The 13,069-nt window shown below is 36.0% G+C and overlaps 1 protein-coding gene across 1 annotated transcript; it reads right to left on the bottom strand.

Annotated features, from left to right (window-relative positions):
- Positions 1 to 155: 155 nt before the first annotated feature.
- Positions 156 to 8,212, bottom strand: LOC108670470 (carbonyl reductase [NADPH] 1). Its single transcript, XM_018157948.2, has 6 exons — positions 7,797 to 8,212; positions 5,298 to 5,564; positions 4,300 to 4,412; positions 2,739 to 2,864; positions 2,278 to 2,461; positions 156 to 2,059 (listed from the first exon to the last, which is right to left on the bottom strand). The coding sequence occupies exons 1-6, from the start codon at positions 7,818 to 7,820 to the stop codon at positions 1,910 to 1,912; spliced, it is 864 nt and encodes a 287-aa protein (XP_018013437.1). The 5' UTR covers positions 7,821 to 8,212; the 3' UTR covers positions 156 to 1,909.
- Positions 8,213 to 13,069: the final 4,857 nt, after the last annotated feature.

The raw sequence follows: 13,069 nt of genomic DNA on the forward strand, positions 1-13,069 counted from the left end.
ACGTTTCAAGACGCATAAACAAGTATGTGCGATATGTGGAAAGACAACAAGTTCTGAAATGAACTGGATGAAAAATAGCTTAAGAAGTTATCCCGTAAAGTACTTTTAATGTGAACGAAAGACAGAGTAGAGTTGCGGATAAAGAACAAATTCAGTAATTTCACTACATTTTATTTCTGTAAGGCACAACGTGCAAAATGAGTGCTACTAATAACTCGTATCGGATAGCGTCTTCATTAATACTATTTTTTATAAGAATCTACTACGGAGGCACAAAGTTTATCCGCATAGTAAAAACGAATGAACAGAAAAGATGGTACTACAGAGGCACAAAGTCTATCCGTACAATAACAAATAAGTGAACAAAAAAGATATAGTTCTAGAGAACTGAAATATTTCAAGTCAACGTTTGTCAATGTGAAATATAGAGTGAAGCACAGGACGATAAAAAATGTACCTGAAATCTGGACACTCGCAGTAATGCCCCGTCGCTTAATTAAACGCGACTGTTTTGGGGGAAAAAATTCGAAAACCTATCCAGATGAATACAATTAAGTTTTTGTGCAAATCAAACGAACACAGGAACTGTTCCCTGATAACACTTATCAGTATCAACATCATATAACTCAGACACATGAAGGAGTCAAATTGTCCTAATAGTGACTCCCTTCCTCACTCAGAGCATAAGCTAAGCAGTGAGCAAACGTAGCATTCGCATACCCTCAAGCCGGGCAAAAGTAGGCCATGTTGACTCGCACGAGGGCAAAAAGTGCACTGCCATTCGGACAAAAGTCATTTTTTTCTCTGAGTGCTACAGTGTGACGGTGAACTCTCAAGTCAATAATTACATATAGTGGAACAGGAATCACACCCACGAACATTAACCAGTCCTGTAATCGAGAGCAAAATCTTGCACGATTTCTTACTTGATGGCAACAGTTTTCTCGAAGTGATTAAAAGTTAGCTCAGGAATTGAAAAAATATACATAATAAGGAATGTTTGAAACTTTCCGATGTCACGTATTTTCGATGAGCTTAATACAAGACCTTACCTTACCTTAAAAACCTTAATACAAGAGTTTAATCAATCATGAACATTTGAACTTTCCCTGGCTGGTACAAAGATAAATAAGCGTTCGATGATAATTATTCAATCATTTTTCTGAACTATTTTTCAAAATATTTTTAACTGATACATTGCAACGGCTTTCTATTCTTTATTTTCCGATAATCTGTGACGATACGTAATAATTACGGATGGTTTCAATTTCAATTTTTTCAATTGTGAGCTCTCATCTCCAGATTACATTTTTTCACTATCAATATACTACTACACCAATAAGTGTATAAAATACTCTGAATTTAGGTATACATAACATAACTATTTCCACAGTGTAGTGAAAAACTAAAAATTGATTACCGATCATTCAACAAGATATTGCAAGATTTAATGGGTAACATGGAAATGGTTCATATTTTGTGACCTCTTTCATTCAACAATCAATATAATGTCAACCAGTCTTAGCTGGAATATACCACTAAGTGTATTGTAAATATTTTTCCTTCTTGAGGGATTTATCGAGCCTGGAAACTCATATATGGAAATAATTTCAAGCCTTCAAATTTTGCTGAAAATCTTATAAGTATTGGGGTCGATGGTTCACTAAAATACTTCATAGGCAGGCCATATTGAATTTTGATGCGCAGAAGTGGTGAACAAAAATAGAAGAATTTCAGCAAAAACTTGCAAAACAATGTGCTTTCTTTAAAAAAATTAGTCATGTGCACATCGGATGATCTGGAAGAAAAAACTAAAGTACACAATGAAAGCAGTGAAGGCTGAGCTCAGTAAACGGGAGGTAGCAGGGCTAAGGAGTTCAGTAACTGTGAGGAGACAGGGCTGAGGAACTCAGTAACCTGGAGGAGGCAGGGATGCGTCCACCCAGTCAACAACCTGCTTGTCGTACCAGAGGTACTCCCCACGAGGGGAGGACACGTTGGGAGGCAGCAGCGCCAGGTATGTAGGGCACACCGCCCCCTGCTCGACGGTCAACACGCCCTGCCACACATCAAACAATTACATTAATACACAATATTAATATTAAATACGATACTGACCCAAGAAAATGATATCATAAACAATATTTTGAGTGAAATACTAGAAAAATTATTCAAAAAGCTCTCTAAACAGAGCATTAAGCAAAACATTCTGCTGAGGTTTCATCAAAGCCAAACATTTTCATGAGGTATTACAGTAAAATTAATTGGACGAGTTACCCTGTGTGAGGTCATGTCTGTGTCAACATAGCCAGGATGGCAGTGGTTGACAACGATGTCATCCCGCGGGTCTTGGTCCAGCATGCGCTGCTGGATCCTGGTCAGCGCAGACACCCCCACCTTGCTGGCACCATAAGCTGAATTCTGCCATCCCAGCTCACCATGTTTGTTCTCTGCTGCAGCTCTGCAACAAAAGGTTTTTAATAATAACTCTCTAATTATATTCAGCATTGCAATATTCAGCTCTGCAATGATCTCAAGTCTGCAATGATATTCAGCTCTGCAATGATCTCAAGTCTGCAATGATATTCAGCTCTGCAATGATCTCAAGTCTGCAATGATGTTCAACTGTCTTTAGAGTAGTGAGAGGAACACTGAAATATTCAACTTGAGACAAACATCATAGAAGTTGATGGAGAATATATAATGTCCGAGTTGAATCATATGTTTGAGATACCTACTTGACAAAGTCATGCATGATGCCATCAAGTTCATCCTCAGTGAGGGTTGGGTCGGAAAGTTTCTTGCGGAGTTCTTCTCCGGGCACTTTGGTGAGATGACCCACACATGATGACACATTCACCACTCTGTTCATAAAATTTGATGTTTCAAATTTAATAAACTGGCATTATTTAAACATAAAAAATTTGTGATTTTGTGACAGAAATTTACATTTATGTTCTTGTATTTTAAAGAATATTCAGTTGAGTACAATTATTTGATAGCTTCAAAAGCGATTGTATTTTTTGTTATTTCATGGCTGCATCCAATAATAGTTGTATGATGTTTGTTTGTGTGGAAAAGTCATAAGCGACAGGCCAAAGAACTTTGATGGCATTATCAGTTTTAATTTTCAATGAAGTAAACTAGAGATTGATTGACATTTCATCAGATCTTAAAATTTTTTGAATGATGGGTTAAGGGTAACTTGTTGGAGGTTAGCATCAATCACTGGTTAGTAGTTTTAAACTTGGTGTTAATGGTCGCTTTTAAATATGACAAAAATAATGGAAAACAAATTTGACGTGCATGCGGTTTCTATATTGCATTATTTCTGCATTAGTATATATATGACTCCATGAACATGTAAGAACTACAGGGTGATTCACAGAAACTTCCTAATTTGAAAGCTCAACAACAAATAACTTGTAGTAAAGATATTACAACATAAATTTCATTGAAAAAGATATTACTTGAATGTTTTTATCACTTAGTTTCAAAGAAGACATCAAACATATGACAGCCCCTCTTGTCAATGTATTTAGTGGGTCAGTTTTTGAAGTTTTGTTCAACTCGCTGAAGCATATTGATGGGTATGGTGGCGATGGTTTGGCGTATGTTGTTCTGCTAATGCGGTAGGGTCCTTGGACAGCCATTGTAAACAACCAATTTAAGATAATCCTATAAAAAATCTCATGAAGCCAAGTCTGGGGTGGGGATTGGGTGGGCCAAAGAAGGTCACCTCTCAGGGACATGAGGCTCAATGCAAAATGTTGTCTCAGACGGAGACAACTCTACAAAATGGCCATGAGAAAAGTATGCTTTAACAGCAAATGCATGCTGCTAACCTTTCCAATGCATAGTGGCAACTCACTAGGAGACACTCAAAACTTCATGAACTTGCCTTCGATATGAAATACTCTCTGCTCTTTCCCTACAACATCTGGCTTCTTGGCGCAAATAAAAAAACAATAAGTTTCCACGAATCACCCTGTAACATCACATCACACTGCATGCACTTCAACTAATATTATAAAGTGCAGGCATAAAAACATGATGAGTAGTTCTGAATAAACATGCATTGCTATAACATTTAAGCGCAATGATTCATTTGTGCTGTAGTTTGCAACATATTAATGATTCACTGCTGCAGCAAGGATCTTGTCCTGGCATACACAGTTGCTCACGTGGAAAATTGTTTTTGTATTATAGATGACTAGTACTAAAGTTCTTGCTAATTGTTATAAAAAACTAATTAAAACAAATTTAACTTCCTAGGTTAGTAATTCAGGTGCAACTTACCGAGAATGGGGCCGCAGGAGAGGGAATAGAGCCTTGCACACGGCTTGCAAGCCAAAGTAATTCACACGGATAGTGTGCTCAGCTTGCACTCCAAATGGTTCTGTAGCATTGCCCTGAAAAATTTATATTTCAGTTATTAAACAACAACTGTGATTACTGTTTCCCAGCTTTAACAATAAACAAACACAACCAATTTGTTATAATAAAAGTCAGAATTTTACCAATAAATATTTCCTACTAATTGCAAATCACCAGATATCACTGCCATAGGTAACTATATGTAGGTAGGTATAGGTATACATATAATACAACTAATAAATGATCACCTCCAAACTGCTGACAAGTGTATTAATATGAAACCACAAAATTAACTCAAGAGTATTTCACAATTGTATACCAGAAGCAATTTTTTTTCAGTTGAAATGTAATCAGATATATTTTTTACCATTTATATATATTTAAGCTTCTGAAATAAATACAGCACGTTTTTTCAATTATGAACCATTTATTTTTGGGAGTGTACAAAAATACAGTTAATGGCAGCATTTATTCCCATAAAAGGAAAGCAGAACACATTTATATCTATGAAAATCTACAATCAGAATATATGCACACTCAGATAGAGTTGAGATTTGAAAAATAATATACATTTAAAAATTACTTTTTAAAGACAACACTTCCAAAGAATCCAGTATCTCCAATCTTGCAGATGTACAATGAATTTCTCATCTAATTTTCGAAAATTAAAGAAATTTACTTTTCAATTTTTATAATATATATAAAAAATTTTAATATATAAATTTTTTTCCAAATTATTTATTCTAATAGGATAAGTAGAAGTGTATTAAATTTTGATTACAAGATTTGTAGCAGACAGACAGACAGACAGACAGACAAGAAGTGAAGTTAAAGAGAAGTGTTGTAAAAATATAATAAATACCTACATACATGGGTGATGAATTCAGAAAATATTCTTCAACCTCTAAACCAAGTCTTACCTTGTATGCAATAGCAGCATTGTTGACAAGAACATCAAGACCGCCATGTTCCTTCTTGAGGAATGTGGCAAAAGTTTCAATGCTGGAGGCATCATCAACATCAAGGGGATGAAAACGAGGCTTGAGACCAGACTTGGCAAGGTCCTCCACTGCCTTGGTGCCTCGCTCAACACTGCGAGCTGTCAGGTAGACAATGGACTCACTGCCAACTGCTTCACACAGAGCCTTGACAGTGGCAAGACCTATGCCTTTATTGGAACCTGTCACCTGAACAAAGAAATTTGGGAAAAATTCATTTAAAAGGCAGCTTCAATGATTTTGATATAAATACAACATTCTGTTGTATATTTTTCTATTAAGACACTTCTGGAAACTTTTAAATGTATAATAGTTTGTGGATTGCAATAAAACATAAAGAGATACCTATAATGATTGAGCATTTGAGTTACTAAATGCTTCCTCATTAAGATATATAGATAAAAAAATCTAGTACCTGGCATATCAAGATGCCATTTAATGTAAATAAAAAATTTAATGTAAATACCGTAAAATGGGGTAACTTAGACCACTTTTTTTTTTATAAGTGATGCCATTTTTTTACTAGCTAAATTAAACAAGTTGCGGTCATGTCAAAGCGGTCAGACTGCATTAACGTGTGCTGAACTTACAGTAGACACAAATTTTATTGTTGCCGTTTGACTGTTTAAGGGTAAAATTAGAGATTTGGGGTAACATGTGCATGGACTTTGTAAATAAATTCGCACCTCGTAAATGGCTTTTCATGGCCGAGATATGGAACTCACGGCTTGGTGAAATGGAATCACGGCTCGTAGAAATGGAATCACGGCTGGCAAATCCATAAAATCACGGCTCAAAAAATTCAGTCGCGGCTCGCCAAGTAGATATATTCCATGCCCACCCGCCGGTCTAAGTTACCCCATTTTACGGTATATGACATTCTATAATCTATGCACAATTTTGTGATGACCGACAAATCGACGATGCACTAATTTTTTGACAAGTGAATTTTTTTTGCTGAACAAGGTAAATGTAATCAACATTCTTTGTTTTCAATCAATTTTTTTCTTAACTGGAGCCTTTGTCAACTGAGGTTCTACTGTAAATGCGTTTTTGGGGGTGTCCCGAATAGCCCCGGGGGGGTGTCCCGAGTAGCCCTGCCGTGCGGAAATGGTCACCATTTATTTTATTGAGGTATGTAAATTCCGCAAATAAAGTTTTCATGCTGACACTTATCTTTTTTACTACAGACCTTAGCAGAAGTAACTTTTCAAAATATTGTTTTTCACAATTTTTCCAGGAATTTTTCAGAGCTAGTAAATGTAGGTAGTATTTTTGAACTTCCTTTATACTACATAGATAGGAAAAATGTTGACATTTATGCCACTATATTTAGTTTTGCAATATTCCAATTAGTTTTGCTACTTAAACAGTTTTATGCCGTGTCGGAGGACTGTCCCGAGTTACCCTGCCCGTCCTGAGTAGCCCCGGTTGATGGTACTTAATAGGGTCATAATATAGATGAAATAGGCTGTAAGGTAAGTGCAGCCTGCAAGTATTTTTGTCTTGCACCAAGGTGGCTTCAGGTTAGTTCAGCAACTTCAGCCTAATAATCCAGATCCAAGAATATTTTAGGCTGAGTTTCTTAGTTTAACATTAGATATTTAACTTTTAATGAAATCTTCAAAAAATGGTTAGGTAGCAGCATAATAGCAGCTAAAAACTTATTTTTTTTAATAAAAATAATATTTACAGCACAAAATATGAAACCCACAGGCCACACCCACAGTGCAACAGTGGCACAGTCCACACTCAAATATTCATTTTATGCTATAAAAATTGATTAACTCATACTCTGATTACTCTCATAGCTCCATAAATTCTAAGACTAGCATCTAATGAACCAGATAAAAATTGTCAAAGTAGATTAGGTACCAATAGATTTTCACTATTTTTAACACTTTCTTGGTTCTTCTCTGTCCTCTCAATCTCAAGACTCAATCACTAGTCTCAATGTGTACATTGATTCATTGAATAATGTTTATTTCATCAAATATGTGACTGTGACTTAGTGGGGCAGTTGGATAAACCAGCTGCAACTGTACTATCCAGCTTGAAAGCTTTGGGCAGCTTTAGACTTTAGTAGGCAGTAGCGCGGTACGGTATCAACTATCAACCTCTAACTTCTCCAACTCCAAGGGGCAAACTCCGATCAAAATGACATCATTCAACAATTATAATATGGGTATAATTCCTATCATCATATGGTGTAGTTACTGTAGTATTCATAGGGCCTAGGGGTATAGGACTTAGATTCTATACAAGATAGATTTCTAAATTCTAATACCTAGGTAGGTATTACCGAATACCGTATTATAATGCATACTTTTGTATAGCATTACGACTACCTTATTCTACCTATAGGACTTAGATTCTAGGCAGATAGTTACCGATATTATTCATTAATAAGTTATTGCTCACCACAAAAATCCGGGAGGCCGACATCTTCTATTATAAATGTAATAAGATAAGTGAGATAAGGAGCTAGTAAGTCTCAGCTGCAGCAAAATCACTGGGACTGACTTCTGACGACTCACGAGTCACGACTGAGGCAGATCAAAATCATCAAATGATCAATCGGTTCGGTGGTTCACCGATCGTAGTCACTTTGTATAATCTCAGTTCGCAAATTAGTAGCGGAATGCCCAGCAAGTTTCAATTTTGGAGCAATGGAAGTTCAAACTCAGTTTAAGATTCTGTGTTGGAATTGCCTGAAACTTTGAACAAACGATGTTTTGACTTTTGAATATACATTCCTAATCACCCAACATTGATGTTTAGTTCGTTAACATTTCTTCGATTTCGCCTTCGTTTACGAGTTATACGGCTATTACTTTGAACTTTTGAAGTTGGAAACGACCGTCATTTCAGTGGCCGATTACCAAATTTGCTGTGAGCCTAATATGTCTACCTAACAAATTAATGCAGTTCGATGAAACTAGGCTATGCACATGCATTTATTAAGTCTTGTCTATTATATTTAGGTTTTGACCGTTTCTTTCGATTTTGCTTTCGTTTCGAAGTTGTGCGGTAACTTACGTTCAAATGATCAAATCTGTACTGTAGGATAAAAGACATTATTAGGCTCAGTGCGAATTTTGGACCGTTTAACTTGGAGACGAGGCATAATCGATAAAACGGTCGTGGCCTATGGTAAACAATCACTGTTACGTCCAATGTAACCAATTTACGAAGTTTCATCGAGTTGCATTCCATAGTTTGGGGGCATAGTGGCAAAGCAGCAATTTTTTTAGACTCTTCTTCAAGTTTATTTTTGAGTCCTATAAGTAGACTAGAAAGTATCTTGGATACCAGCATTTTCATACATAAGGAAATGATTAAAATATGGAGTAGATGAGGAAATTAAAAATGAACTGGTTCTAAAAAAATCTCTGGTTTGCCACTATGTTTGGGGGAAGATATATTAGGCTCAAGTCTCAACGAACCTTGGAGGCCGGCCGCAAGTCCGGCCATAGAAAATTAGAACTATAAGTGTCCGATAGCCTGATAGGTGTACGATTGTATCATGTCAACCACGCGATTGCATAGATCGACTTTTCCATGGTATCGGGCGTTCAGTGCACTTGCTGATAAAACAGCTTATCGCTGACACTTTTGCAACCGGTCAGCGAACATAAAATATCTCACGCAGTAATGAACGCAACTCGATGAAACTTCGCACGTGCATTCATTAAAACTTAACAGCGATGATTAAGTCGTTAGTTTTTGGATTTCACCTTCGTTACAGGCTTATACGGTCACACGGGCCTAAATTCCAAGTGAACATTAAATATTCTCCAAAATAAAGAACAGATTTGAACGAAACTCTGGACATAACTTCCTAATTACCTACTGTTGATGTTTAGCTCGTGCAAAAATGTTGAATTAGCCTTAAGCTTCATTCGCTACCTATTCGGCTATATGGAGAAGCTAACGTCATTGAAAATCATTGAAAATTTCAGTGTGTGACTTTTTTTCAATCAGATTCTGGAGTAGTAATAACGTCTAACTATAGGATACGAAAAATATTCATTTAGATATTGAATTAAGTTATTTGTCACATGACTTCGGTGTTGCTTGATTGAATGTGGACAGCCTACTGATGACTTCTGATCTTTACAGCCTCGTTCTTCAGAAAAAATCTGATTGTACGTAACTACTTGTTTGTTCATCGAAGTTATTAGAAGGTACAGCAATTGTTGGCAATTTAAAAACTTGCGTACGCAATATACATCTTCAATCGTAGTTTGGTATGACCAGTAGGCAAATTTCGTTTCGACGCTCCACACTCGTTTCTCTCCTCAGTCGCGTCACGTCGTCAACGTTTCCGACACCACAGCGACTTACAAACAGCTTGTGGACTGCTCAGTGGATCTACAGTTTATATAGGGATAGCATTTTGGGCCTCTCAATGACACGAAGTTTATTACAAAGCAAAGAACTGCCAAAACAATGACTTGCACAACCCATACTTACGCCATTCTCTCGGGTTCGTCAAGAGAGCATCCAGGAAGCCAGAAGGCCGCAGAAGTGTAATAGAATAGTAAACTGTTGATCTTGACCTTGCAAAATGATGAGTTGCAAGAAACGTGGATACAATTTTGTAAATTCAATTCTTAAAAGTGACTGTTGATTTTGATATGGCGGGTTCTTGTATGAAAAAAGTTATGTTGATTTATCGAAAGTTAAAAATAATATCATTGCAATTGATAATATCCTTGAATTTCATTGCAACTTATAAACGCATTTAATTTCACACTATCTGCCTAATTACGATAAAAATTATTCAGGCTAATTGTACCATTATGAATAATAGCAGTTATTAATCCTACAAATTATTCACACTAAATATACCACTATGAATAATAACAGTTCTGTGTGGTTTTTATTACAAGTACAAAAGTACTCTACAATTAGGTCAACTCTCAGGCGACCAATTTCTGTGCGTGGTGATGACAGTATTACTATTAGTGCAATGAGAGTTAATAATTGGATGCTATATAAGATATCTATGCGTGACGAATCGCATCACGCATCTATTCCAATTGTTAATTAGTTTTTAGCACAAGAAACTGATACATCGATATTTTTACTGATCATTCTTTTATGAGTTCGGAATTATTACGGACACCCAGACACATTCTTTATTCAAATTAGGAAGGATTAAAAAAGGTACTCCATTCACTTCCCGCCAGTTAAAAAAGCACTCGAATCAGTAAACTTGGAGCATGACTTGCAATATTGCACCATTAAACTGTTGCTTGAAAAATCTCTACGGGCTTTATCAAGAATAACTCTTGACGCCGTGCCTTATTTCTACATCGAAATAATAACTCTTATTTCCCTGCGAAAATTAAACTAAACTGAATATTCACAAAACTAAATGTAAATGACATAAATTTAACAAATAGCCTACCACTTGATAATTTTTGTCATAACCATTTTGTTGTTTTGATGTTTCACATCATCATATCATGTTTCAAATAGATGCAATTATCTAATTTTGTTCAATACTGTGTATACCATATTGGTATACACATGGCCGAGGCTAATGTCGGTTTTTGATATTTTCTTAAATTTTATTTTGATAACATGGCCCTACGACTGATAGTCTGGTGACGGAATTCTACATTGAAACACCAGTTTTGGGAAGAGTTGATATGTTTGGATTGTGAGCAATCCATTCACCTAAAATTAGGGGCGAATAACCCCAATCTACAAAGGAGTTACGAGAGACAAACCCCAAAATTATAAACCGGTTACATTAACATCACATGTGATGTAATCAAGGTATTTGAGAAGGTCGTGGCCAGAAGGTTGGTGCAGTACATGGAGGAGGCTGCATGACCTTTTCAACAGAAGGCAACATGGTTTTAGACGAAATCGTTCTTGTTTGTCTGAGTTACTGGAGCATCACCACCAAATCCTTGCCATGCTGGAGGAGGGGGCCGGGGTGGACGTGTTGTATTTAGACTTAATGGATTAATTGTCCCTTTAACTAGGTGTGGAAGCTTTTTGGTTGAGATTTGTTGTGCATACCATATCCTTTTTTACAGGTCTTCCTATAGTAAATCGATATACCTACTTGAGTACCTATGGTTTACGTAAGAGTAGGTACAAATACCTTGTACCTCTTCACAGCTATAAAAGTAGTTAGACCTAATTATATGTACCTAGTCTTGTGGTTAGAGTTGATACAGATACTTCTACCCTATTATGGGTTGAACAGTAGGCATCATAACTTGTGTATCTACTCTTGACAAACTAATGATTACAGATACTAGTATATATCATCTCACAGGTATACAAGTAGGTTAATATCCTTGTGTACCTGCTCTTGACAAAAAAGTAGGTACAGATAATCGTAAATATGCCCTCTCACAGATATACAAGTAGGTTTATACACTTGTGTACCAACTCTTTATAGCTAAAAGTTTTGTGCGAAATTTGGAGCGGGTTGCATTGCACTATCAAAAGTCCGGCAGCATTTTGTTGAGCCGCAATTTTAAGCATAAATTTTTTCATATCGATACCTGATGGATATTAGAATACCAGAAGAATCAAACAGTAGCCCGACATCAACCGACAGACGATATCTGAACCCCTCATCTTTTCGCATTGAACTCCAGCTAGTTGTCTGAACCTTGAGATAGTTTTTAGAGTAATTTTTCTGGTTAAAAATACTATTGTTGTATACTATTCAAGTATATTATGTATTTGTTTCAACTAAAATTTTAATATTTAATGTTTTTTTTTTAATTTAATGTTGCATTCGAAACGTCGTTGGTAAGCTGTGACAACTTCCTGAAACAGGCCTTTCGATTTGCCAACGTCATCTGAAGAATAATCGACTCTCTGATAATTTAAACATACGAACTTTCTGGTCAACAATCGCACGTGCATAAACAAGCAAATTCTGCCGTCTAATACTAATATTAGAATATTAGCATGTTTGTGTGTCACAATTTACAGGGGCTGTTGAAGCACTTATCCGCAATACAGAATTCAATGATACGTCAGGGAATTATTTTAATAATACATAATGTTAAAATTCTGAATTCTGTTACAAAATTTTTCATGTTTCTACGTGCCATATGTAGCGCTCTAAATTTAAGAGCTGTTGGGGCACGTATCCAGTATACTTATCGTGTCAGAATATTGTGTATAGGGGCTGTTGGGGCGCGTGTCCGGGATAATTGTGTCGTGATATTGTATATAAGGGCTGTTGGGGCGCGTATCCAGGATACTTAACATGTAGGGATATTATCGGGACATGAAATTAAATTTGCAATCGTACAGTGCAAAACTAGTAACGGGGGGTAAATTAAAAAGTATGATTTTTAATGTTATTTCTTAAAAGCATTTAATTAAATTCTAATAAAAATAATAGGTTTAAAGTTTCCATTAACTTTCAAAATGCGATTTAAAACTGGCTCACGCTAAGCATCAAAAACGAACATAGATGTAATGTCTGAAAGTAACTTTGGATAAGCTTAATCACATTGCACTGCACTGACAAAGCAAAAATTTGTCTTCATTTGAGTAAACATCTTTGGTTTTCTCAGTTGAATATAGATTACTTTTATAACACTTTCGTTTGTTTCCCTAAATTCATGACTTTTATTGCACTTTTCCCAAATTTCAAGATATTTGTTCATGATATTTAAATTTACGAAGATGACCATTCAAGAGCG

Source organism: Hyalella azteca, unplaced genomic scaffold (genome assembly GCF_000764305.2).
Source record: "Hyalella azteca isolate HAZT.00-mixed unplaced genomic scaffold, Hazt_2.0.2 contig1310, whole genome shotgun sequence".
Classification (NCBI taxonomy): Eukaryota; Metazoa; Arthropoda; class Malacostraca; order Amphipoda; family Hyalellidae; genus Hyalella; species Hyalella azteca.